Below are 27663 nucleotides of genomic sequence, written 5' to 3'. Positions count from 1 at the left end.
TAGGACTCTCCAGCAAATTTTTGCTCCTGTTGTGGTGGATAACCTCTGAGTAGGTTTGAATCATATGGGGTTTATCCAGATCTTTTTATTCCCTAGGAAGAAAATAGCTAATACAGAAATATCTGAATAGAGCTGCATTTCTAATAAGACTGCTAATGGCACAGACACCATGATGAATGGACTCCTTGCTGTTATTTACCACAGTATACAGCCCTGGGTTTTGTGTTACCAGCTGAGAAGCTGGGGGAGCCCAAGATCAGATGCTTTTCAGCACTGTACCCTTCATTTCTGAACTTGAAGTGACAGGTCAAAACTGGAAGGTCTGCACCAGTCTTCCTCACGCTCTCTCACGCTCAGAGATCTAATGTCTCTGAATCCATTATCATGTTTCTGATTTCAGGAGAGACCTGAATTTGGTACAATCGGTCTTAAAAGTGTTTGGATGCAGGACAAATACTGTAACACTTTACAGCAGTATATGGCCACTGTTCTTCCCCAGCTTCCATTTCCTAGGACTGGCTTGAATCTAAGCTAGTTAATGCCGTCCTGCTGGCATATTACCAATTATATAAGAGTTATTTGCTGGGGCATGGGTTTTCTTGCAATCACCTCCACATTCCCAGCTAAAATACCCTCTGAGATTACATGATGACTTACCCAAACACGTGAAAAGTTTTTAGCTAAAGCCAAGTGCAGGAAGAATTAGGAGTTACAGCCCCAGTAGATAATAACAACTATTATTTTTACTTCTATCTTCTACCTACAGAATATTGCAAGCATGAATTCACCAGTTATCCTACACTCTGCACAAACAGTATATATGCTTGAGCTTTTGTTTGGACAGGAAAAGGACACACTCTGAATTTAATAACTTGTTCAAAGCCATGAGTTGAATAGGGCAAGCAGCAGAGCTGAAACCCTGAAAGTTTAAGTTTTGGTGGCTTCAGATCTCCATGCAGTCACATATCAGCCATGGTAAGAGAGTACTTGCAACCAGCTGTGATATATTTTTACCATCCTGGGTCAACCACTAGTGGGGGACAAAGCCTCATTCTCTACCAGTGTGGATTGCATCTGTTCTAACGTACTGATCACATGTCCACTAAAACCAGAAGCACTTGCACCCGCAGGGAATGTTCATACTCTGGTTTTCATCTTGCTTTTATATTTAAAGTTATTCAAAGAATATTTAGGTAGAAGCAGTGCAGGATTTGTTACTGAAACAGGCCCTTGCATGGAAACTCAGTATGTTTTTTCAAGCTCTGTTTTACAGCACCAAGTGTGTAAACCCTTCACAGCTTTCTGTAGAGTCTGGAATGCAGACTCCCAGCAAAGAAAAAATGTAATAAAATACACAACTGCTGCTATTTCTATGTGAAAAAGCAAAGCTGGCAAGCTTGTATGTTAATTATAGGCTAAAAAGCTATATGATTTTCTTCAGATCAACTAGAATCTTACATAATTATTTTGAACAGACGATTATGGGTCTGCTGTTAAAGGAACTCAGTAAATGACATTGTTATTTAGCAGTCAGCGAATTCACAGGAAGTTGCATGTGTTCTAAGAATGCAACCAATATGGCATGGGAGCAGTGACAGATATTATGTACATATTTACATTAAATTTCTTTCTGCACTAATGCCAGAACTGAGTGATTTAAATTTCAATGACCACTAGAAAAGTTTTATATTTCATTAAGCTTCTTTGTATTTCACTAAAATTATCCCTCTTTAATTAAAGGCCATTGTTTTTCAAGAGCCACAGAACTAAAAATTTTCTTCCTTCTCAATTTGAATGTGAGCTGAGTTATAGCAGCTAGAAAGATTTTTGTTTGAAAGGAATTCTGTTCAGATCATAATGGAAATAATCCCCAAATTATACCAGTGAACATGCAATTTTAATAAAAGTGAACAAAATATTTAACCTGGGTTCTTTCCTTTGCAAAGAGATACTGTGATTTTCCAGATTGAATTCTCCACTACTTGTTCACATCAACACGTAATGGTTTCTATGATGACCTGGACTATTGCCTCCTCCTCTTCTGAACGTATTCTTGGACAGAACTGGTGGGGAGCTTTACAGATAACTGCACTTCCTCCTCTGAGCTCTCACAGGCACTCCTGCAAATTAATAAACTTCTCACTCTTCTTTTCCTACCGAGGAAGTGTGGAATTGCTCCATCCTTCAACCAAGATCTACTTGTGTAAAATCTCCAAAACCTGTAAATGTGAACCGATTTTAGGTACTCACCCTAACCATCTCTTCCTCCCTCCTTCACCTCACACCAAATGACATAGCATCATACAACACTGAGGAACACACTGGTGCTAAGAGAACCATCTCAGGTGATGGAGCCCAAGATCCAAAGGCCCTTTTAACCTCACTTTGCATAATTACAAATGTCATTTATAGTCTGAAAATTATTTCCTCCTCTTATTAACCTTGGGATTATTTTTAACTGGAGTGCACTTAAGTTTCTCATAAATCTTGTACCTAATGCTTCCAAGACATCTCCCATACTCACAATGTGTTGTGTTTTACTTTCAATACAGAAAAGAGACTAATCCCAGGGATCTTGATTTTTACAATTGTCTTCTGAAAGCCATTAGCTCCATGTCTTGTACAGAATTATGCAGTGCCCTATTGCTCCCTTATTTTTTCAAAACCAAAAAAGCTAGCAAATAAACTTTACTTTTTAACAGAAAGCTATTGATTGCAGAAAACAAGTGAAGAACTGCAGGAAGATGCACAGGAGTGTGGGTTATGCTAGGGCATGCTCTGTATCTAATGCAACATTATTTTGCTCCCAAATTGTTGTCAGAGGATATTACCGTACTGGACTGCCACTTCCATGCAGTTTTACGGCACTGCATTTGGCAAGCAGCTTTAAAAAAATTATTTTTAAAAAGAAGAGATACAGTAACCCCAATGCATGTCTGTGCCAGAAGGATGGAAGAGAAGTGCATGAAGTCACAGCCAGATTTTCAATTGGTCTCACTTTTAAAAACCTGACAATTTGAAGAAGAGAACAAGTATTGGAAATCAGAAATAATTTACACCAGATCTGAGCAACGATTTACTCATGTGTACTGTTTTGTTAAGATATCACATTTTCCTTCGAATCCAAGATCATATGCCTTACAATGACAGGAAACTTTCCCGAAATCTTTAGCTATTACATACTCTCAGTGAAGAAAGTGTCTCAGTAGAAAGCAGAATTGAAACTCATTTCATAGCCTTCACATTTCATTGACAGTTGTGGGGCTTATTTCTCCCTTCTCCTTACCCTTGCAGAATTAATTTCTGACAAACTGAACCCAGACTGCATCCACATTACTAAGCAACACTTTGTTCAGGCTGTAGAGTTTTATTCTCAGGTGTCCAAATTAGGCACAACAAGTTAAAGGGCCGAGTATGTAACTGAATTTTATTGTTCTGTTCCTGTGTTTTGTTCCTGCTTTTCTGCTTTTTGAATCAACGGAGAAGTTCTGAGATAAGCATGTTGTAGAAGTGATGGATGCCACCACTGTTAATTATTCCACCCATTACAAGACACAGTATAAATCACTTTTTGTCTGGTAACTGTCGCACCGCATTTGTAGAGCACAAAAGACACTGCAGATCTGTGATATGGCTCTGTTCTTCTCATTACATAAGAGATAAAGATATGCATACTTAATAAATACATTTATTTTAACGAGATGAAGACAGGCCTAATTCAAGTACTAGCACTTTCTGAACAGCTTTTTTTATTATCATTATTACTTGGTACATGAGTACAAGACAAGTTTTATTTTCAATATGGCCTTCATAACAGAGCATGGTTTTTTGCCATTTATGTTTCTAGTAGCTGCAGCTAAAAATGCCATTCAGAGATGAAACTGCTGCACAAGTACACTTTGTTCAATACAAGAGCCAAACATTCTTTTCTGTCATCAGCTCTGTAACAAAAGCTTCCTTATTCATAAGGTATTGAATCAGCATAAGTTTCCCATATACTTTCAAGTGTTTGGGATTAGAGGGCATTAGAGAACGGGAATGGATGTTTTACAACAACAGTGGGAGCCGCAGTGCTGTCACAGCTGGAAAAGCTGCGCTCTGACATGTGCCTGCCTCACCACATAGTCAAGCTGGAGGTGAACAGAGGCAGCCTTGGGAGACAGAAGGGCCCTGCAAAGGTTTCCACATGCACCGCTTCTCTGAAAATCCGTTTCTGTTCTGCCAAAGTCTTATACTATGTGATTGCCCTTAAGCATTGCGCCTAAACCTCATCAGCTTCAAGGAGAATAAAACATCTACGTTTTGCTGAACAGCATCAGACAGCTGGTTACGAGATGGGCAATAGTCTCATGCTTAACCGTGGTCCCACAGAAATAAATTAAGGCCCATGAGTACCCTCCTGACATTTCTAAGGGACTTCGGAGTCAGAGTTGAGACTGGACAGCTCAAGCAGCTCACAAAGTGTTTCTCCACACATGCAGCTAAACCATCAGGATGAGGAGGAGGTAGAGAACGAGGAACTCTGAACAAACTCATGTATGTAGCATCATTTCCACAATATACAGCAAGACATATGTGCATGCCTTTTCCTGGTATCAATGTGTTCCTACCTCTACCTTTATTTTTCTGCAGAGGTGAGAAGACAATCCAAAAGCCAAGTGAATAAATTATTTTGCTGTCAAGAAATAACTGTTTCCTCCTTCCTCCTCTTTGTTTACCTTTTGAATGAACTGTTTAACATAAAATAAGTTTTTTCATCTGTTATATTCTTCAGGGGCGTTTTTAAATGCTTGGGGATTTCACAACTGACTTCAATTTCAAAACTCAAGACTTGATTTGAACTTAGTCCTGGATGAAGGCCTTTGTTGTGATATGCTTCCAAAATTATAACTGTGAAATGAAGCAGCAAAGTCATTTGAGACTAGTTTACCACATGATAATTTTCACAGCTGGAACTGCATATGTTTCTCTTTAGATGGAAACAAAACATGGCTTGAAAAGCTTACTCTCCATGTCAAAGCAAACAACACCCACCAAAAATTCACTCTCTTCCATAGAAATTGAAGCTTTTTTGTTGTTGTTGTTTCCCTCACCTCTTTCTTTTCTAACTCTTTAGCGTATGCATCTGAACAGCTGTTCTCTGGCACTGCCTGGAGCATGTCTCCAACAGACCAAATGCTCAAATCTAAACTGGCAGAAGACCACTGAGTACAACACAAGTTACTTTGATTAACAATAATAGAAGCCAGAGTTTAATTCAGATGGTTTGCCCCTACAGTGACACAGGGAGTGAGCCTAGGAATGGCACACCCATCTAATTACTATTAGAACAAAAAGACTACCCTAGATAAAAACCAGCTTAATATACATGTTTGCTTTTGCATCCTCAGTTTTTGTTAGTGATGCTGTCTAGAGCACAATCACCTTCATCTCAGGAAGCTGGCAAATACTTTCCCTTCAGTTTCATGCTGCAATGGATTTCTTGCAAACCACGTATTATTTACTCTCTTGGTTACTTTTTTTATCTCCTACACTTCTCACCTTAGTTTTGTCATTTTGAGTTTTCCTTGGTAGGCGCACATTAGCCCTTATTACAATAGTTACAGCTATACATGCAAGTATGCAGACAAGGTTGCACTTTCGTGTCAAGTCACTGACTTACAAATCTTCCCCTGACAGGCTGAAATTTCTCAGGCTTGATCAGAGGCCAGAGTTGATTCTGCTGTTGCCATTTTTTTTGCAAGTAAAATATCTGTTCAGATGCTCTTTTTCTCTTTTGAAGGTCAGAAACTCAAAACCAAGGTCAAATTCAGAAAAAATGCTTTGAAAATATTCAAAGCCCAGCACCAGTTTCCCATGAATTTTACACCAATGCAACTATCAATTTAATTGACTTTGTTCTTCAAACAAACCAGCATAAAGGATACCACAGGCCCCTTGCAGATCAGGGCTCCCACGTCAGGCTCCCACCTCTGACAGAGATGACTGCCTTGAGAAAATCAAAATGAGGCTGTAAAATACAACCTGCACTAATATGTTTAATTTTAGCAGCTGCTCAGACAATAAGCACACTGTACGTGTGTCTACACAATGCGATGGACGCAGCACAGAGAGCCTCCAGCAAGCAGTGCCTGCGTTAGCAGGGGAGAAGTGCCCAGGCAGCCAGGCCATGGGAGCTGGGCCAGCCAGCCCACTGCACAGCGCGGCAAGGAGGTGGCACCACGTCAGTATGGTGACATCTGCCCTGTCCCTTGGGACAGTCATCATGCCCTCCAACAGAGATGGAACAGAGCTACGGTTCTCCACCGCTTTACATTACGTGTGCATCTTGCCTCCAGGACAACCCCCCGCGTGATAGAGCACACACGCCATCAGCCCCATCACTACAGCAGTGCAGCTGTTATCTTGACAAATCCACAGAAGAAACCGCAGCCACATACTTTCAAGTGACTCCAGTTCCCCCCCGATCCTTGCTCTGGCTAAAAGGAAAATAGCATTTAATATTTCAAAAGTGCTTCTGCTACAAAAGGGTTTATGACAAACACTTTAAATAATGATTTAAAATAGTAATTGGTACACTAGGTCTTCAGATGAAAGGAGAACAATTGCTCTTGTTGTTACTTGCAATGCCCTCTCCAGTGGCAAGGTCCTCGGCATATATGACAAGCTGCAAGCTGAATCTAAATCAACAGGAGCAACTTTTCAAACCCATCTCCGTAATAAGCAACTGAGAATTAAAATATAAAGGCCTTCGTTCTGTAAAAAACCACACTGTTCTAGATTTTTTTTCTGCTGATTTGTGTCAGTTGAGCCTCTGGATTGCTTTTTGGCACCTGTTTTAGCCTTCTCCTTCCACCTCCCCACCAAGCCTGGACTGATTTGGACTGCTGGTGCTGGGTCACTGATTGCAGCTGCCCTTTGGAGACTCCCTCTTTCTCCCTCCATGACAATATAGCACAGCCTGGTTGTAAGTCCTCAGCTAGACATGAAAGCATGCATTAGAATGAAGGAGAACCTCAAATGCAAACATGGAAACAATCTCCGTTTGGGTTTAACTTTTATTTGATTCAGGTTTAATAGGCAGGGCTATGTCACGGGCTTGAGAATTCAAATTGCCAGTTCCATACTGCAGATGTTTCTCATGTCAGCTTCTGGGATTTGACTACGCCTTATATTTAGCAAACATAAGAACAACAAAAAGATTTGCTCTAATTTAGGCATCTTCAATCGATGATAAGGATCTGCATTTTCATTTCCTTTTCTTATTTTCATAATGTAAACCCAGCAAGCTGTTATGCACCAAGCATGCTACCAACAGCGAAAGCAGAGAAACACAAATGTCTGAATTAAAGCAGAATCAGAGCAGTACAAGAACACTAAGCCAAAACAAATCATATTTAAAGGACAGAAACATGCCATGAGGTGTCCAAATATAATTGATAATATTCTTGAAATGTAGTATTTTTACCAAAATAAGCACTCATCTGTTTTTCTTCATCACCCAGAAAATTCAAACAAAAGAACAGCCTGCAATGTTTAGATGAAAATACATGCATTGCACAGTAACTTATTTTTTAACCCAGACTTTATTATCAATTTTCTAAAATGTCATGTTTTAGCAACACTTTTCTACCCCGCAGCTCAGCTCTTTTCACCCCACATACTTCAAAAGAAATCCTAACAAAAGAAGTTGGTCTTTTGGTAATGTTAGGGGGGGAGGAAAATAAAATCACTCTGATTTTATTTATCATGAGAATGATTCAGTATCAAAGGAAGAAGATGTCATCAAAGGTTCTGGGAGATGATGAATAGCTTCAGGAAGGAAATGGGCTTTTTAATGCACAGTTTAACATTGAGAATGAAAATAAATATCTAGCCTGGTTGTGCAGAAGGATGGAAGAGTTTTGGGGAAGGAGAACAGGAGGAGATATAATGTGCACAGGAGGGTATACAGCAGTACACTGCAGATTTGGGGATGAGTGTTTTCTTCCATGTTTTTTCTTGAATATTGTCTGTCTGTCAAAGTAAACAGCCCCAATTATATTCAGCTCAATTGACACAAACAGAGCTTAAGGCTGGGGAGAAAATATTTCAATAAGCAGTTGAGTTACTGTAGGCATGAGGACATCAAGTTTTAGTCTCCTTTTCTCCTCCCCCTGACATTTTAAAATGTCAAGCTACTGTCCACATTGCTGACTTATTTCCTACCTCGTCTGCAAGCGAGCACAGGAAAGTTACCTGTTTGCTGCATAAAAGGAACCACAGTATCACTGGTGATTTTAAAATGAGAAATACATGACCACAAAGTTGGAGTAATAGCACAACTATAGGTCAGGAACTATAATGTGGTCAATTTAAAATTCTTACTTGAAATACGTTAAGTTTGTGTATACCACAGTCCCAGGACAAATCGGTGAGGACTCAGCACTGGATGGGGACTATCACACAGAACGGCAAGCTCCTAGCTCCATTGATGGCTGCATGACGGTGTCAGGCAGCACTTGCACCGGAGGGAGCTTCACATGCATACCAGGGCAAGTTACAAGTTCCTGTCACCTTCAGCTGAAACCCACGTGTCAGAGGCAGTAAGGAACACCTCACCTTAATGAGCAAAGCTTTTTTCTTATGTCAAAGAAAAGCCGGTGCAGCAATGCAATATTTAAACTCTACAAAGTCCTTATTAAATGTGACAGCAACAGCTGTAGCAGCTAGAGCACTGGCAGAACAAGGAAAAGAATTACAGCCCTTTTGAGGGCTAGAAAAAGAAAACAGGTACCATTTTAAATATTAAAATGAGGTCTGGGCTGATGGGGAATATGGATACAGTGGCACATAGCCAGAGATCTTGGAGGTGCTGAAAGCTGTTGCTCTGATCCTCCCACAACTTAATGAAAAGGAACCATCTTTAATTCTTTCCAGTCAATATCCTCCACATTAAACTAATATATATAATTCCCACTCCTTATCTTCAAAAGTATGATGGATCACATTAACCTCTCCCCCACGTCATGAGCTCCAGCTGAAACAAATCTCTGTATTTGCTTGTGAAATACACAATTCCAGTTGCGATGACAGAACAGTGGATAGTGGGGAACAAAATTATTCATGTTTGGAAGTTGGAGAAAAAGCAGAAATCAAAAATAAAACCCCAAAAAGGGGCATTTTTCCCTACAAGTAGAACAATACAACATGGATATTTTAGATGTGCCCAGCTTCTGTGACTGCTTTTCTGGAATGAATGCATTGATAATTACCCTTGAGGGAATGGCTGGAAATATTTCCATGCTTTACTATACTGCTTCAGTCCTGTTGGCATCATCTATAGGAACCTGAACTGTCTAGTACGGGAAGCCACTAACATGGAAGAGAAATTTCTCTCTAATCCAAGTGAGTTAAGTTTAGTCTATGAGTAAACTATGAAACATTTATTTGCACAGGCTGTATGAAACCTGTTAAAGATGAGGACATAATAGGCTTTGTCATTGCTGGAGGTGTAGGCACCCCAATACTAACCTTTGAGCACCACCATCTTTCCAGACTCAGCTCTCTACCATCTTTTCTTTCCACCTCCAGACTGTGATCACAGTATTTCCTCTGAATGCAGCATTGCCCAAGGCTTCTTTGTCAATTGACAGAAAAAGTCTTTTAATACTAAAGTTCCTCTTTGACAAAACTCATTATTTTTTCCGAAAACAGATTTTTTAATCAACCTGATGCTTTGGTTAGTGTTTTTTTACAAGTTTCAAACAGACTTTTAAATCAGAAAACTTACCCAAGTACCAAAGGTCTTCCTCTCTGCCCATCCAATCCTTCCCAGTGTTTCTGAGGCCCCTTCCTCTCATATTGTCATCCATGCTGAAAAATTTACTGTGTACCTCTCATTCCTATTTTATTTACAATTTAAGTTGCCTGTATTTCTGCAACATCCTGTGTCCCAAGAGAAGCACAAATGAAATGACATCTCTAAATCAGATCACTTTACTGCACAGTCACATGTACATAGACATATTCAGATAACAATATTCTCCTTAAAAACATCTGGCTAAATGTAGTTGTTACAGCCACTTAGAGGTTACAGAGCTGTCGGAGTGCTGGCAGGGTCACACCTCCTTTGTTCCAGACATAATTCTTTTTCCATTTAGGAAGAAAAAGAAGCACGTTAGTGTGTTTCAGAGAAGTTGTAAGGGCATATATAGCTTATGGCAAATTGGTTCCTCCACTGTCAGAAACTATAACCACTCCTGGTCCAGGATGGGCAACGCAACTATCCACAACTGGATTGCTAATGTGATATGTACTCTATACAGATGAAAAACCATCTGGTGCTTGAGTCTAGTCTGCTTTGATATAACCAAAGGCCTTTTATCATCTCAAGCCGTTATGAAATTATCTCAGACCAATTCCTGGCAGACAGGTACCCACACAAGAAAACTGGCACCAGCCAAGACAAAATCAGAGACCACATGGAACACACCGCCCTTTACTAGTTGAAACAGTCCTTTAGGTCCATAGCTGGCTATACCAAAAAAAAAATAGAGGATAAGAACCCAAAGCTGCCTTACAAATTTACAACTATATTGTTTATTAATTTTACTGTTTATTAATTTTGGTTTGCAAATCTGTGCTTTATATTTCCTGCACTTTCTCAAGGTACTCCAGCCCATAGGGCTTGTCATAAACAATACCTTTGAGAGCTTTTCATTTTAACCTAAGAAAAAGATGAAATGCTAAACGACTTACTGTTCCCTTCCCACTGGTTGCAAATTACTAAAACACGCTTGAATTGCAAAAACCACTCAACACATACACTAAATAAGTCAGTACATGAAAGTCTAATGTAACCTAGCAGCTACCTGTCCCTTTGAAATAGTCTGAAGTCATAAACACATAAACACAAATTTAGTTGAATGCTTATTTTTCTCCTGCTTACAAGAGGTCATCAATACTATCAAGACAAAAAATAGCTTGGTTGGTCCTGATAAAAATTAAGAACATATATTCCATGATGCTCCATGGTATTAAAGACAGGCAGGGTACTTAACACAGCTACCATATTTTTGTATGTTCTTTCAACTTTAAAACTGCGAAGCACAGAACAAACATCGGCAAGTTATTAGCTTCAGTCTTCTGGTGAACTTCATATGAGTAACATCAGAGCCTGAAGCAATACTACTACTGTCAGATCTCATAAGCTAAACAGGGTCAGGCCAAACAGGCACTTCAATAAGGCACCTTTGAGGATCACATAAGTGCAGCAAGAAATAATGCTGACAATTCAGTAGTGAGCACTGTTCCTTCCACAGCAGAACTTTTCATCTCAGATACTCACAAGTGCTATGCAGCACAAACCAGCTCTGAAAGGCATCACCATTGTGCTGAGGAAACGTAACACTAATCCCCAGCTAAAGTTACTACAGTTCACCTATTAAAATTCTCGCAGTCATTTCAAAGGAACTAGATAGCCACTGCTTCCTATTCTCACACTCTTCTTAGGAGACAAAACATTAGTCAAGATTTGCAGTGTTTCTCTGGGAGAGTGGGAAGGCTGCATTTTTAGTGGGTAAAGCAATCTGCTCACTCATGTGTATCTATTTTACCATTTGCAAAATAGTTTCAGGGGCAGTGTTACTCTGTGTCTGCGCATCTATCTGCCTATCTATTATTAATAAAGAACAATGAGCATCCAGCCTCCACTTTCATGATGAAGGAAGCCTCTTTTATATAGGAAATGAAAATGTACAGGTTTATTCCAGTGGCTGTGCTTTACCTCACTGTTGTGGGCAAAAAACCCACAATGCTATCATTTATACTAAATCATCTCTACTACTGAAAGCACAATACACTTCGAGAATATGGCTCAGCAGCTCCCAGAATAAAAGGCAATTCTTAAAGTGGGAGCTCATATCTGACATTTACAGTATATAGTAAGTGATTCAGCAAGCTACAGTTGCTGTGCACAATGACAGATCATTGGATAAATGAGTAACTGATAACAAGTGTGGAAGCCTTGGCTGTCCACATCAATAAATTAGACAATACCAAATAATCAATGCTACAAACTGCAAACTGCTGATTTAAGGTTGAAGTAGAAAAACCTAGATGATGTTCAAGAACATGACAGAGAACTAGAGGGCATCACAGGTCAATAAAAGCTAACGCTATTTGCCATTCTAATTACTTTGCACCTTCATGAGCTAGGAAGGCAGTTTGTGAAGCTGTAAGTAAAGCGCCAAGAGTACTGACACTATATATAATTCATAGACAGCAGCATATTGCTACATTTCTCATTGTCCTTAGAACTTGTACTTTCTCCAGGAAATATGGAGGTAATACTTAATGTTTATCTTCCAAACTCATTTTTCACGAGCCCTATATTAACAGGTCACTCTGGTGAATGGAAAAGTCATCCATCTGGATCATTTAAGGGACTGAAAATGAAGGAGCTTTTATCCTTCTGGATATATTGCGTTGTCACTTCAACAGCAACACTGTTCACACAGGAACCATGAATGGGCACGTGCATCCTTCAGATACTGTCCAGATCCTCAGCTTACTGACTTTGATGAGGTGCTCTTGAAACCAGCAGAGTTGGGTCAATTTATTAGGAACTTTCTGGGTGTCAGGTGAAAGGGGGATGTTAAAAGACAGAACGTGACCGGCTGTGTCACTTCTTCCAGGTGAACGGGTACCTGCATTGTATTGATACCTTGCTCTGGACTGAATTTTCCTGTTGACTCTTCGCAGACACAGAAATTGCTGCAGATTTATGCTGGGGATTTTGTGTGGTTGAACAAGGCACAATCTGAAAGAGGCACAGAAATTGCTCAATTTTCCAAATGTGGTCAAAAGCAAATGGCCACATTTCTCTTTCTGGATCACACTGGGTTTGCCTGAGGTAGCTAGAAAAATTGAAGTCACTACAGAAATTAGTGGCTATTAAGTGTGCTTTGACCATAGAAACACACTTAGTTGTCTACAGTTAATGGGATGCTGCTGGCCAGACACATAACAAGTCACAAATTAAAGATTTAAGATAAATACTTTACTGTATGAAACAGAAACCTAATATTTACAAAACAAGGACCTTGATAAAAATTAATACAAATCACATAAAATACAGCAAAATAAATGCCTAATTTTTGGCACTTCCTATATGTAGCTTTAAATAGACAGTTATTTCAGCAATGGTTTGAAACCCAGCTGTGAAATTCATTTCCTGGTCTTTTAGCACTGTATTTGTCAGCACTTAACCCATTTCTGCCTTGGTTGCTGTCATAAAAAGGAAGGTTTCCATTAGAAATTCAAACTACTAGAAGATTCAATGAATCATTTATATGAAAATGCAGCAGAGGAAATGCTAATAACAATATCTCCTACTAAAGGTATTTCAAAGTTTGGGACTCTCAATAAAAACCTAATTTGTAAAAGTAAAAATCTCAATCCATTGCATTTAATGAAAAAATGATTCTCTGGCTGTGCCAAGATATTGCAAAAAAGGAAAAGAGATGAAGTCTTGCTATGGCAATGCGTAAGTTATAGCAGCAAGAAAATGTCAGTTCATATATGACATAACTGTTACATATTTTTTAACATGTCAACATTAGAAGGGAACAGGAAGGATTTTCTGTTCCCAAACAATCTGTAGTATCTTCCCAGAAGTATAGAATTTTTGCAGATTTAACTTGCTCACTTTAAGATTTCTCTTCTGAATTAAAGAAATACATCCTATTCACAGTTATTAGAACCGCAGTCACAAGCAAGCTGCTTTTATCTTTGCCTTTTGTTTTTGTAAATATCTTTCCCCTAATAATAGGTTTCTTGAGATTTTTTTCATTTATTCTCTTTTAGACTCAAATAGTGGTAAAAGTTCTGCTAGAAAAAAAAAATGTTACAAGGTGTTTTCCAGAAGAAAAGAAGGCTCTGCTTCCTCTACCACTATAGATACAGTGCATCGGCTGATGACATGTACTAACAGCACAAATCTAAAAGGAAATGTAAGTCACTACGAAAATCTTACCAGCTTATTATCCACCTTAACTGCTTACGCTATTTTTGATGAAAATATAACAATGCATACTTTATGTATTAATATGAAGAATATGAGCATCCTGGTTGGTACCCAAAACAGTGTGGCCAGCAGGGCCAGGGCAGTGCCCGTCCCCCTGTGCTGGGCCCTGGTGCGGCCGCCCCTCGAGCCCTGGGGGCAGGTTTGGGCCCCTCAGCCCCAGGCAGACCCTGAGGGGCTGGAGCGTGTCCAGAGCTGGGCAGGGGCTGGGGCACAAGGCTCACGGGGGGGGCTGGGGGGGCTGGGGGGCTCAGCCTGGAGAAAAGGAGGCTCAGGGGGAGCCTGATCAATCTCCACAGACACCTGAAAGGAGGGTGTAGCAAGGTGGGCATCAGTCCCAAGTAAGAAGCGATAGGACAAGAGGAAACGACCTCAAGCTGTGCCAGGGGAGGTTTAGATTGGATATTTGGAAAAATTTCTTCACTGAAAGCATTGTCAAGCATTGGAACAGGCTGGAACCTGTTGAACCAGGGAAGTGGTTGAGTCACCAGCCCCGGAGGTGTTTAAAAGACATGTAGATATGGTGCTTAGGGACATGGTTTAGTGGTGGACTTGGCAGTGCTGGGTTAATGGTTGGACTGGATGACCTTAAAGGCCTTTTCCAACCTAAACAATTCCATGATTTTGAGCTCAGCAGCTCTGGTCAGTTAATCTTTATATCTTACCTTCTGACACTATTAAGAGAATGATACTTAAAGGCCAATGCAGCACACAGGAAGATGGAAGCCACAGTGTTAGCCCTCTTCTACCTGCATCCCTCCTGAGGCTGAGATACGACCTCACATCAGCCAAGGAAACAGGGTGCAAACATCTATCACCCCCTTATTCCAGAAGCATTTTGCACAGCGATTTGCTGTCCATATTACTAAGCATGGGAGGGTGTTAGGGCTTACAGATAAAAATAGCTTGTTAAGTACAGAATTGGTCTCTAAATTGGTGCTTTCTACAAAGCACCGATGTTCTCTGACTGTACTCCAGCAGCTCCCCATGAAGTTATGGAGAGCAGAAGTTGGGCTTTCAGCTGGAAACAGTACATTTCCTGCCAAGAGTGAGCTCTAGCTAGAGCACTCCCATGGGATATGGCAGGGGACAGGCACCTTAGGCCATATGTCAAGAGTGGAGAGGACTGCCAAGCCCTGAGAGCGAACTGAACATTGTTCATGCCAGAGAAAGAAGGGCTAAAGATGCCAAACCAGGAGAAAAGGGAAAGAAGGAAAAGCATATATGTTGCTGGTTCCAACAGCTGCTGACAGCTTCAACACCACTTCAGATGCGATACAATTCTGGTGAACCCTAAATAGGGGAAATTTTTCATTTGGAGATGTGGAGCTAAAAAAAAACCTCTCTAGAAGGAGCAGCTGTTTCCAAGAAAAGGAATTCCAAATTGAGCAAACACTTCCCATCCCTGTCAGCAGTGGCCACGCAAGTATGAGATGAGGAGTAAACCCTGAAGGCCAGGCTAACTCCCACCATGCACATGTCACCATGTTTTACCCTGGAGAGCTTTTCAGTCTGTTTCATCAGGAAAATTCACAGGCTGCTTTAGGCTTTCATGGAATCATAAAATTGTTTAGGCTGGAAAAGACCTTTAAGATCATCAAGACCAACTATTAACCCAGCACTGCCAAGTCCACCACTCAACCACGTCCCTAAGCGCCACGTCTGTATGTCTTTTAAGTACTTCCAGAGTCGGTGACTTTACTTGAAATGTTTTCTGCTTTATTTGAGACAACAGACACTGAAAAATGTTTGAAAATACAAATAAATAAGAGAGAGCGGAGCTACCAGCTCTCACCAGATCCACTGGTCAAAATCAGGAATGAAAATATCCCTGCACTCCAATCAACTCACAGATCCCAGGGATTAGGTAAGATGTCTAGTGCTGCCAGGAAGTAGCGTCTGCATCTGGTGAAAATTTTGGCATGTTGTAAGAAAATCCCTGTGAAATATCAATTTAATTTTTTTTAAAAGAAAATCAATTCCAAGAAACTTTTTAATAGGGACTATCAAAACATCTAACTTCAGGAATGCTGGAAGATTCCAGTAATATACATTAGAAGCTATACGTATGATTAAAAATGATACACTCACAAATCAAATTAAAATCTCTTGGCTCGTGAAAAATAAGTAATTTGATGAAACAAAATAACAAATGCAAAATGTTGCAATATGATCTTTGGTGTTACAATCACGTAAACTGAAATGGATGTTATTTCCACACAGTGCTCTAATTGACATGTTACTATCTTATTTGATAAAATGGTGGTAACAACAGCTATTTCATCCTATTCCCCCAAAAAAGGTTCTGGAGTTTAGGCTATGAAGCAATAACGTGAGGGTGAGAGCCATCCAGCTTCCACCAGGAGCCAGAGGCTCTGCCCTCTCTACAGAGCGCAACGCCAGACAGTGCTGTCAGAGTTACTCTGGCTACCAAAAGCCACACAAACATGTTAACTACCTCTGCTGAAAGACTCCAGTTAACTCAGGAATCCCTACAGACCAGAGTTTTGTGCAGCAGGCATGTCCTTAACATAGTACATCTTAATGCAGAAAACTCTGCTGAATATGATCTACTTTTGTTCCTTAGCCACCTGCTTTTTTAACCTGTGTCTTATGTTGGCCCTTCTTTTATGTATATCCAATTCCCGTCTACACAATGACATTCAGAGCTCAGTGACCTTTTAGAGCTAAACTGTTTTTTCAGATAAGTAACTTCTTAGGCAATCCTGAAGCATTTCATAAATTCACTGAAGATTACGAAACTGCTTGTGCCAAAATATAATGCCATTTGCATAGAATCACAATGAAATTTTTTCAGATTTTTGAGCAAATAACAATTCTTATTTTCCATTATAAAAGTAAATCCCTTATAACAGTCTGAATTCCAAAGGACACGTTTCAGTTGAGTTCAAACAAGCTTTTAATTTATCTTAACACTTTTAGCTGTGGTGGTTTGGGAAACTGTCAACAGCCAAAAACGTTGTCAGTCAACATGTCATTTGTATGATTGTGTTGATAATACTTTATCTTCTGTAAACTCATAAGGCTTAGAGTGCACTTACAGATTGCTGCAGGTGTAAATCTGTAATGATCAGCGCCCACTGATTCCTGCCAATGGGCCACTAGACTCCACTACAAATAATGTAAAATAACATACCCAGCTTACAGGATTAAAAATGTGCAGAAAAGCAACTACCACCAAATAGTGGACACACTTTTATCTCATATTCTCACTTACTGTGTGGTAGCTTGTCTCTGTGTGTCCCTAGACCTGCTGCAGACTATGAGTAATCATTTGCATTTTTAAATCTATTTAACCCCTTTGACTTAACAATATCGAATCACCATGAACCACTTGTGCTAATAAAGGGGTCCCAAACACACAAACAAAATCTAGCAACAGCAGCAGGTGTAATTTGAAAAGTGAGCAATGTAATGAGATTTGAAAGAATTTAATTGAAAAACTATGAGCAAAGAGTGAATTCAGGCAGAATCATTCAATTCATGTAGCCATGTGGAATAATTTGTCATTTACGATGGTCAAAACAAATACTGCTGCATAAATGACGTTTAGGAACAGCCAGGCATTTTAGCAGTCTGTGAAGAATATGACAAAGTAGAGGTTGAAGGAAACTTGGAGGACAGGGCTGCTGGACAGAGTGGTTCAGTAACTCCTGCCTGTCACTCCAATCCATCACCAGCAGTTTATGAAGTTGGTCAGATGGCCACCTTCTGCTGTCACACTGGAAAATAATTCACCATTACAAATTCACAAATCACCTCTTTTCGCAGGGAAGAGAAAAAACAATGCAACCTCTCCCACTAGCATAGCTGTCTATGGAAAAGCAGATCCCTACAAGATCGCCCCATCTGCCAGGGGGCACCTGGGCCACCCTACAAGAGCAGGTCTTGCTCCTTTCTCAGGGGGGTTGCCCCTTCCCTAATGTCCAACGTACATCTGCTTACATCTTCTTCTAAGCCTGTCTTCTTACAGACCAGTGTCCCAAAACAACAATGACAATAGAAAAGAGTGCTGAAGCAGCAGGAAAACACAGCAGGTATTTTTCTCAATTGCATCTTTTCATCCCCAAAATTACTGAAACATTGCTATGTATCAAGACAGAGTAAACTGGCTGGTAGGATTCGGGAAAGCAGGAGGTTGTGTAAATTGCCTTTTAAAAACAATATGATTTTATATGTTTGGGTTTTTCTTTTTATCTGGATAGTATAATTGTTCTTCAATAAACACTGGCATTTAACAATACTCATCAAAATGTTTATGATTTCTGATATTCCTGACTATCTGTAATTTTATTAAAAACTAATACATTCTGATACTGTTGATTATCTGTAAATTTACATTACTATGTTCATTTTTTCTATGTGCGTGCACTCTAATTTATTATCTAATTAAAACCTGAGTTTCTGTTATATTATTAGGCTTTAGAACCCTGGATCACAGTTGCTAATCTCACTTGTTTGTCTACAACAAAACTACTAAGAAGCAAAAAGTGCATTTTTATTTTATTTTATTTTTTACATAGACTGAAGGGTGACATGTTACTTGCTAAGATAACGCTGTTGTCACGTTTCTTCAGCAAAAAAGGCTGACAAGACTTGTTTCACATCTGCCTGCATAATATAACAAACCCATGAAGAACTAGTGATGAAAAAGCTGTTTTGTTGACAACTTATGATTGTTAAATGCACCCAAACACCACAATTTAGGCACTGCTCATTAGTGCTGTATTGTAGCTCAGGATTTTGTCCCTATAAATACTTCACATCAAAACATTTTTTTAATATATGCTAGGCTGCAAGCCTTTTCCTTACAACCCCAGAGAGCTATAGCCTTTGAAGCCTTTGATCACCTTAATTGCCCATCTGTACATTACCATCGAAGTCGTACGATAGTGTTGCCCGCCACGTACAGTACTCCATATATAGTCCAAGTACCCCTTTCTACAAATGCCATTTTACCTGTTTGTTTTGTGCTCTGCTCATCTACTAATACTAATAATAACTGAGATCTCTACACCTTTCTTACTTTGGCTGGGCATTACGTTGATGGCTTTCAGTTTCCATCTACGACTCCAGAGATTTTTTTCTTACAAATTACTTCATAGTAGCTAATATCATGACTTAGTCACAGGAAGAAGAAAGGGAGTAGGAACTCCCCTTCTACCTCTAACGGACCCACTGAGATCTTCTGTTTGGACCTGCAATAGTGAGAAGGCAAGGCTGGACCTGAGGAAAGCAGTGCCTGAGGACCAGCACGTGCTGTCCTTGCAGCTCCCTTGCACAGCCACAGCCACTCCGGCAGTTGCCCTGACACTGGCACAGGATGTTAAGGCAGCACCTTCTAATAGCTCTAATGACTTCACTGAAAGTTCACTTAAATAATCACTGGATAACTAACTAATAAGAGCAGGGCTTTGCCCCTAATTAAAAGTCTCACCTAGCAGACTCTACTTGAAATAAATGCTTAAGCAACAGTAATATGAATACCAAATACACAGTCATTCTTCATGCAGTCCACCCCTGCTCTCTTGTCTGCAATTAACTTTGATCAGGCTGCCTTGTGGGATCACGTCTTCAGTAAAGCTGCTGCATTAGTCTCGGATATCATTAACTCTTCTGATTACCTTTACTAACAGCAAGTTAAAATGGTGCTACTGGCTCCTGTCCTTTCAAATTTTCCTGAAGCTGATACATCAGCACTGCATTTATTCTGATTTCAAGTTTCATTCTTCAGATGCTCATACTTCATTTACTATGAATATCAGTTATTTCATATTGCTACTTCCATACCTACCACAATCTCCAAAAAGGACTAAAATCTCAGGTACCAGATTTGATACAACTTTTAAAAAGGAAAGATCCTTGTCTTACAATCAAGTTATAGAGTAAATATGACTTAACTGGCATTTCAAGTATTGTGTACTTTAGCAAATGCCTGAAAGACTAGAGGAAATATAACCCAGCCTCCTCTCCCTCCATGGCAGGGCAGCTCTCTTTGCTTGAGGGAGTTGTGGGGTTGCCCACTTCACTTTCAGAATAACTCTTTCCTCTAATAACAATTTCAGGTTACCATGGCTGCTAGCAGTGGCCAACAGAGTCTTGCTGTTCAAAATCTGTACTGTTAGAGGAACTCAGACACTCGCCAATAAATGTCAATTCAGGCACATAAGTAAGAGAAATAGAAACAGCATTACAAAGTTCCTGCAGAAGAAAACAGTATGCAAGATCCTTTCCTCCACATCTACATTGCAGGCTCTCACAGACGATTCTACCACAGCTTTGCTGGTATGCCTTCATCAGTATTTCCTAACAGTGATTTTAAAGACCAGCTGTCTGTCTTTAAAAGGTTCAGCTGTTGGAGCTCTGGTCTCACCCTAGCTCCTCCTGGTACAGTATTTTGATGAGAACTCAGTTTTCAGACAGGTGAACAATGTGGCCCAGTGCAACACCAATCCCACTACAAGACAGACATGGGCATACTGGAACAAGTCTGTGAAGGGCCACAGATGATTAAGGGACTGAAGTATCCATCATATGAGGAGAGGCTGAGAGGGCTGGGGTGGCTTGGTCGGCAGAAAAGGCGGCTCATGCAAATCTTATCCACATGTGTAAACACCTGGTGGGAAGGTATAAAGAAGGTGGATCCAGGCTGTTCTCAGTGGTATCCAGTGAAAGACAAAGAGGGAACAGGCACACAAACTGAAATAAAAGAAATTCTGTTTAAACCTAAGAATTATTTTTTTTTACTGTGAGGGTGGTTGAACACTGTGACAGCCTTGTCCAGAGGTGTTGTGTAGTCTGTATTCTCAAAGATAATCAAAACGCAACTGGACACAACCCTAGGCAGTCTTCTGTAGCTGATTCTGCTTAAGCTGGGATTTGGATGGGATGATCTCCAGAGACGCATCCATCCTAGACCTGCACTAGCCCCAAGGAAACCAAACTCAGGGCGTGTGTTAACAACTAAACCAGTATGTAGTTTTCTTTCTGCCTCCCACAAGACATATTCTTCAATGAAGTCCCTGAGTACATCATGTACCTGCTCCTACCCTGAGATCTGATCTACCTCAGAACCTTCCACCTGACGCAGCCAGCCACACAACACAAATAATCCTCGGTTGTTTGTTTGACCTCTCCCCCATAAAGATCTAAACCCACATGCATATAATATTCACAAACTGAAACAAAACAGAAACAGGAGAAAGAAACTTTGTCAAGCACCAAGCTATAAGATAATATGCTTAAATGGTTCTATCTATTACATTGGTTGCTCTAATCCATATTTTCAGGCCATCATCTACATAAATTTACTAGCCTATACCAGCCTATTCTCTCTCTAAAGAGATCAAACCAGCAAAATGTAACATCAGATGTCTCCCAACACTTAAATGTGGAAATCGTGTTTACTAACATATGTGCTTTATTAATAAACTAAAGGAAATTTAATGTAATATGGATTTCATACCAAATTACAAGGGGAACAATCTTCTGGTTCTCAAGTATTTTCCAAAAAGAACACTTGCGTATTCCATACGTAATTTTTAATAATTCAGGTCATAAACATTTCAATAAAACAAATAAATTTAATACATACTACAGTTAGTTTAGGGCAAATTAATTAAATTGTGAAGTATGAATATACCACACTGTTCAAACAATGATGAGAACACCTGAATTCTAGCAAGGTCATGATGAGACAGAGAGAACAGAGTATCTGTTACTTAAAGAATATCCATCGTGGGAATTGAATTAAATGCATCTTATTTTCACTTTGTCAGACTTAGTTCATATTCTGGTTGAAGACCAGCATACTACCTAGGATAGCAACTACCCATAAAGCAGGTATTACATCTTCATTTGACAGGTCTGGGATCAGGTAGGTCAAATCAATACTTCAAAGATCTGTTCATGGTCAAAAATGGACAATGAAGAGTCACGATACATGAATCTGGCACACAGGGAAAAGAACTCATTTAAAATGAGGAGCAATGATAAGAATAGAAAAATGGATTTCACTCAAAATAAAGGGAAGAATTGTATTTCAAGAACCTATTAAAAATATCACATGGACTAATTCAGTCTGAAATAAGAAAGTAGAATTCTACTTATCACCACTTCAAGTAGGGCCTCATTTTAATCAGTGTGTTAAAACACAGACAGGAAAATACCTAAACATTTGTTTATAAGGCTTAGTGTGAAAGGCTGAAAAAACTCAACTGTTTTCAGATGCTTGCAAAGTTCCACAGACACAGAACGCAAAACAATAATTATAGATGTCATACTGTACAGTGGAATGGAAAGGGAAAAGGAATATATTGGTAGGAAATACTTTTCCGCTCATTCATTTCTGTTACCGGACAAAAAGGGACAGAAAGTACTGTTGTCTAGTAAGATTACTACATGGACTGAGAACCATGCAACGACCTCCTGATAAGCAGGTTACTATCCCCCTGAAAGTCCAATGTTCTAACTTCATTTTTGGAATATGTTGTGCCACACTTTTTGCTAAAGACAAGCCCCAGACTAGAGAAGTTGATCATCACAAACTAAACCAAAGCTTAAAAATATGAAACTATCACTCGGAGGAAAAAAAAAAAAAAGACTCAAGATGTCTCTTTTGACTGCACAAGCCTGTTTTACAGCTTCAGTCAACCTTTCCTCTGTTCAGCATTGAATACAAAACTGCAGTTTGAATTACTTCCAGTGTATAGGGAGGACACAGGTCTGCTCTACCTTTTGCCTTATAACCAGTATTTCCAGAGAGCAAAAGGTAGAAGTATTCTTCCATGGAATTTTATAAGATCTTGATATAAATCTTCCCTACTTTGGCACTGCTCAGCTACTGAGATTTGGTTTGGACTTAGCTCCCTAAAGGTGGAAAACACTTTTTCTTATTATTTCAAAGCTTTATTTTTTCCATTGGTATAGAACAAAGATTCTTACCAGTAACCTTCAATTCAACTGTTCTTCGTATAAGCTTGCCTTCAAACTTCAGTTCACAGGTATAATTTCCTCCATCTTCTTCCTGGACCTCTTGTATTAAGAGAGTATTTCCCTTCTGAATTACAATGCTTCTCCACATTTTTGGCTTACATTCCTGCAGAAAAAAACCCATTGCCAAAATTACCCAGCTTGTATGAGATAAGACAGTGTTTCCTGATCAGATTTTCAGTATTATACGTAAGTAAACAACCAGCTCAATGTATTTTGCAATTCAAATTCAAACATAATTTCAGAAAGCACAGAGATCTGAAACTGGAATTAAATTGAAGACAGAAATTAAACAGAAATGTTTTTACGGTTCAGTAATTCCTACTGTATCACATGGGCCGTGTTTAATACGTGGTACCCTGAAGCAATGGTGAAGTATCTTCTCTTTTTCATGATAAACAACTGCCAAGACCTCTGCTGTAGGATGGACTATTAAAATGCATATCTGTTTGAAGGGAGTAAGAGCAACATCTGTTAAAAGTTAGCCTGAAGGCAAACTTTACACACAGTCTCAGGCTAGAACTGTTTACCAACAGAATAAAACAGGAAGAACAACAGAACTTTTGGGAGCAAGAGAATTCAGGAAGCCTGGTTTCTCATCACTGGCTTCTCCAGCACCTGATGAGCTTTGATTCAGCCGTCTCCCATCACTGGGCTCTTTGTAGCATCACCCCCATGTTCATGCTCTGATGGAGTACATGGCACTGATGGCCTGCAATTCTCAGTGATTTTGCCAGGCAGACCTTGGCTGTTACTTGGCAGACTTAGGTTCATCACCATGAATTGCGGTCCTACTGGAACAGCATTTGAGTCCCATATGGTGTGTGATAGTGCAGGAAGAGGCTCTGGCTTTTCTAACATACCGTATCCTTGCAGCCAGATCAGTCACCTTCCATGCTAACAGTACTCACCGACTGAATACCTCTTGGAATGCTCTGAACTAAAAGCACAGCACAATCTGATGACTGTCTCTTTAAAATGGTACCTTAAGATTATATATTTATTGTCTCAATAACTTTAATGTCAAGCCTGTTCTGCCTGCAAACAAAATCACGCTTTTCCCAGTTCTCTAAAACGCTCAGTACTCCTGACAGTTCTGGAGGCTCCGGCTACTTCTGTACCCAGAGCACACAAAGCAGCATAGGGCCTGAGTACCTTTAATGCCCCTCTCTCGAGGTGGCAACACAGAATAAGCTCTTGGACTGCAACTAACAATCTCACATCAGTTAGACCAGGTTCAGCAACTTCAGTGGTTTGTGTAAATAGTCCAAACCTATGCCCCATCTTCTGCTCATCTGCAACAGCAGTGTCAGAAACGTAGCAAATAGAACAGAACACTCTCTTAAGAAAACAGTCAAGCAAGAAAATACATTGACATGCAAATATATGGGATAACAGCAAGAGATCAGAATGACACAAACATGATTTTTCCATGGGACTCCATACACATTCCAAATCCATGATGTCAGATTCCAAATTAAAGGATAATAATAAAGAAATAAAAAGATGGGCCTGTGACCTTCTGACCTTGCATGTGAAAACAGAGCACTGAAGCATTCAGCCCTATCCTTAGGAAGCCAAATTCAGTTAAAATGTGGTCAGTTTTCAAATTCTGAAACTGCAGTACAATTGCAGGTAACAGGTGTTCAGGTTATCTTTCTTAACTACAGCTCTAAGGAAAGTGTAATCTTGTCTTGCATGTGAACTTTAGTTAACACTGATAACAGAGACCGATCAGAATCCAGATCCTATCTGCTGTGCTAAGAAGAATCAGAACTTTTTTTTGTTAATAAATTGCACTGACATCGCTTGAGACTCATGCAGGACAGATCTGAGCTGGAAAATGCTATTAAAACCTTTCTGATTTGCACTCAATTTGTTAGTCCTAAGGTACATCGACCACCTACTTGGAATAACTAAATCTGATCACTGGGCAAAGAGTATGATTCAGTTCAATTCTAATTTAGAAGGAATATAATTCCCAGAATACACAAAGTAAGCATATTTCAGATATGCACCCTTTCAGTGTAGCACTGAAAGACTCTATTGTATGTTACCAGTTTAATATTGTCTATTTAATTTTTTACAGTATGGGAACAAAGAGGTCAAACATATATTTTCATATTCTTTTTATGTTTTCATGTATTACGTGATTGTAATAAGAAGGGTGACACCTTTACTACTATAGAGATTAATGATTTAGCACAAATATTGTTTGTGGTTTATGTAGTTTATTGTATATATAATATGGTTTACAGAGAGGAATTGTTCTGTTGGAATTGTACCACTAATTTCCTAATTGTTTCTTTTTCTATCTATTTAAAACACTTCATATTAAGAATGATTTATACGCTTTTCTTTTGCACATCTTAGCTAATTAATTTTTCTTCTACTGACTGTGCAAGCTTTCTAAACATATGTTGCAAATGCTTGTTTTATTCTGCCTGGTTTTCGCAGACCAATTCAACATGGAAAATTGAAAGCAAAAGAAGGGAGATGCTGGAATATCATAACAATTTGTATCTTAAGCAACAAAAATGGCCAAGAAACAAACCAATAAAAAAAAAATCAAACTAGTTTTCATATTGTGAAAAAAATCTAGATTTTACTGTCAGAGGTCTGCTAATTTCTCTAAAAAGGTAAATGGTCAATTGTATGACTGTTGCTATTTTAATCAATTAATTGCTCTTTTCTGCTTTTGCACCATGTTTACCTGCTAGAAGAATCTGCAAGTTTCTTCTTCTAGCCTATTCATTCTCCTTAGGCCTCATAAACGTTTGGGGTTTTTTTCCCTCAGTAATTATTTGTGCACTATTAAGCTTCTATTTCTCGTCTTTAAAATTTAAGTGGCAGCACCTCAACAATTCTGGTTTTTGTGGGGTAGATAACAACCACCTGACACTTTGATTGTTTTCACAACCCTTCCTTCAACCCCGTATTAGAAAAGAGATGGTGGAAATGGATTAAGACTCAGCGTTCTAGACGTAATATACCTTTTTCCTCTGCCAGTTGATTTTTCATGAAACCGTTCTTACTCTTAAATCCCGTTCATTCAATCATGCCTTGACACATACATTTATTTTAAAAAAATCCTTATACTTCTTGTCAAAACATGTGTAACAGAGCTGTGTGTACATCACTGGCATTTAGTTGTGGAAATCTTCAAAAATAAGTATTTCATGCAGTGTAATTTTACCCAGAAGTGAAGTTCATACTACTGTTAAAACAAATCCTCACAGCAAATGTTTTATTACTTATTGGGCATGCATGTGGAAATCTATTCAGGCATAATTGTTTTAAGAGCATGTTTAAATTACAGTTAACTCCCTGTAAACTGATGCAATTATTGCCTCAGATTCATTAATCCCTACACATAGAGAAGCCTTTTGGAAGGCAGGGCACATCCTACACAGGGTGGGCTTCCACCGTTCCTGTCCCATCTGATGGTATTTCATCGGTCTTAAGTCCAAACTCTCCAACTACCAGTAAACTGGCAGGTTCTAGTAAACACAAGGATTTCTCTTTCCAGTCAAAGGTATAAAAAAGGACCCTCCAGGACTCCCTCACATTTATTTAACTATTTTTCTATTTTGTACAACTTATGCTGTCCCCCTGAATGAAAATCTTCTCTAAATATTTCACCATAATGAAAAGGAATTGCCCCCAGTGCCTCTGGAACAGATTTGCACAAGAAGATGGCTGATTACAACTTCATGTACACATCAAACTCAGCCACAAAAGCAGCAGGGAAAAACTTGAGGATCCAGTGTGCTATTACCGAAACAGATGCCTTCTTCAGAAAGCGAGGGTCAGATCCTAAAGTGGAATACCACTTTACACTGTTCTTTGGGAGAATGGACCTGCTTTTTGTTACATACATTGCCCCACACAGCATTATCTTAAGTCCCAGACTGAGGTTTCTAGGATTACCCCAGTACTCATCATATTGTTTTGAAATCCAAGCAATTATACATTTTCTAGAAACTGGACTTAGGCTCTTTTGCATAGGCAGATTTCCATTAACAGTTAGTACCATAATATCCTCTAGAATATTTTTCCAAAACCCTGTTTCAGGAATAAGTTTCAAGTGATATCCTGACATATATACCTTCTGCATAACGTTAATATTGACATTTCACATTACTGAGCTTCCTAACTTGGTGCAGATAACACAGGTGTTGTCTAAGAACTGAACTGATAGCACCTTATTGTTACTTATGGATAAGGAGGTATATGTTGTAGGTTATACTGATAATGTTTCTTCACTATCAAGCCAGACTAAAGGTTGTCAACTTCGATTGTCTCACTGTTACCATCCAACCACATCAATTCTGTTCAATTTCACCATGCTGATGACTTGTCAGTCAGCTGTCACACTCCAGCCTGGTGTCACCCAACCTGTGTGTACAACCCAGATAACACATGGGGGTACATGGAACAAAGACACTTCTGTTCCCTTTCTTGGTCAGCACAAAGCATCATTGATGTGGGGTTGCACATTCATCTTCCTTAGACTGATTTCTGTTCCATGACAGCTGAAGATTATTCCTGCCAGACTATTTTTGCAGTCTGTTCTTGCAAAAAAA

The 27663-nt window shown here is 39.3% G+C and overlaps 1 protein-coding gene across 1 annotated transcript in view; it reads right to left on the bottom strand.

Moving 5' to 3' along the window:
* IL1RAPL2 (interleukin 1 receptor accessory protein like 2) overlaps window positions 1-27663 on the bottom strand; it is a 392948-nt gene that overhangs the window by 150451 nt on the left and 214834 nt on the right. The window contains exon 5 of the mRNA XM_037408547.1: window positions 23030-23183. Within this exon, the coding sequence (XP_037264444.1) occupies window positions 23030-23183 (154 nt within the window). The remainder of the gene's footprint in view (window positions 1-23029; window positions 23184-27663) is intronic.

The sequence above is a fragment of the Falco rusticolus genome, chromosome 14, assembly GCF_015220075.1.
Source record: "Falco rusticolus isolate bFalRus1 chromosome 14, bFalRus1.pri, whole genome shotgun sequence".
Taxonomy (NCBI): domain Eukaryota; kingdom Metazoa; phylum Chordata; class Aves; order Falconiformes; family Falconidae; genus Falco; species Falco rusticolus.
Note: the sequence above shows the minus strand (reverse complement) of the source record. Positions and strands in the feature narration are given on the sequence as shown.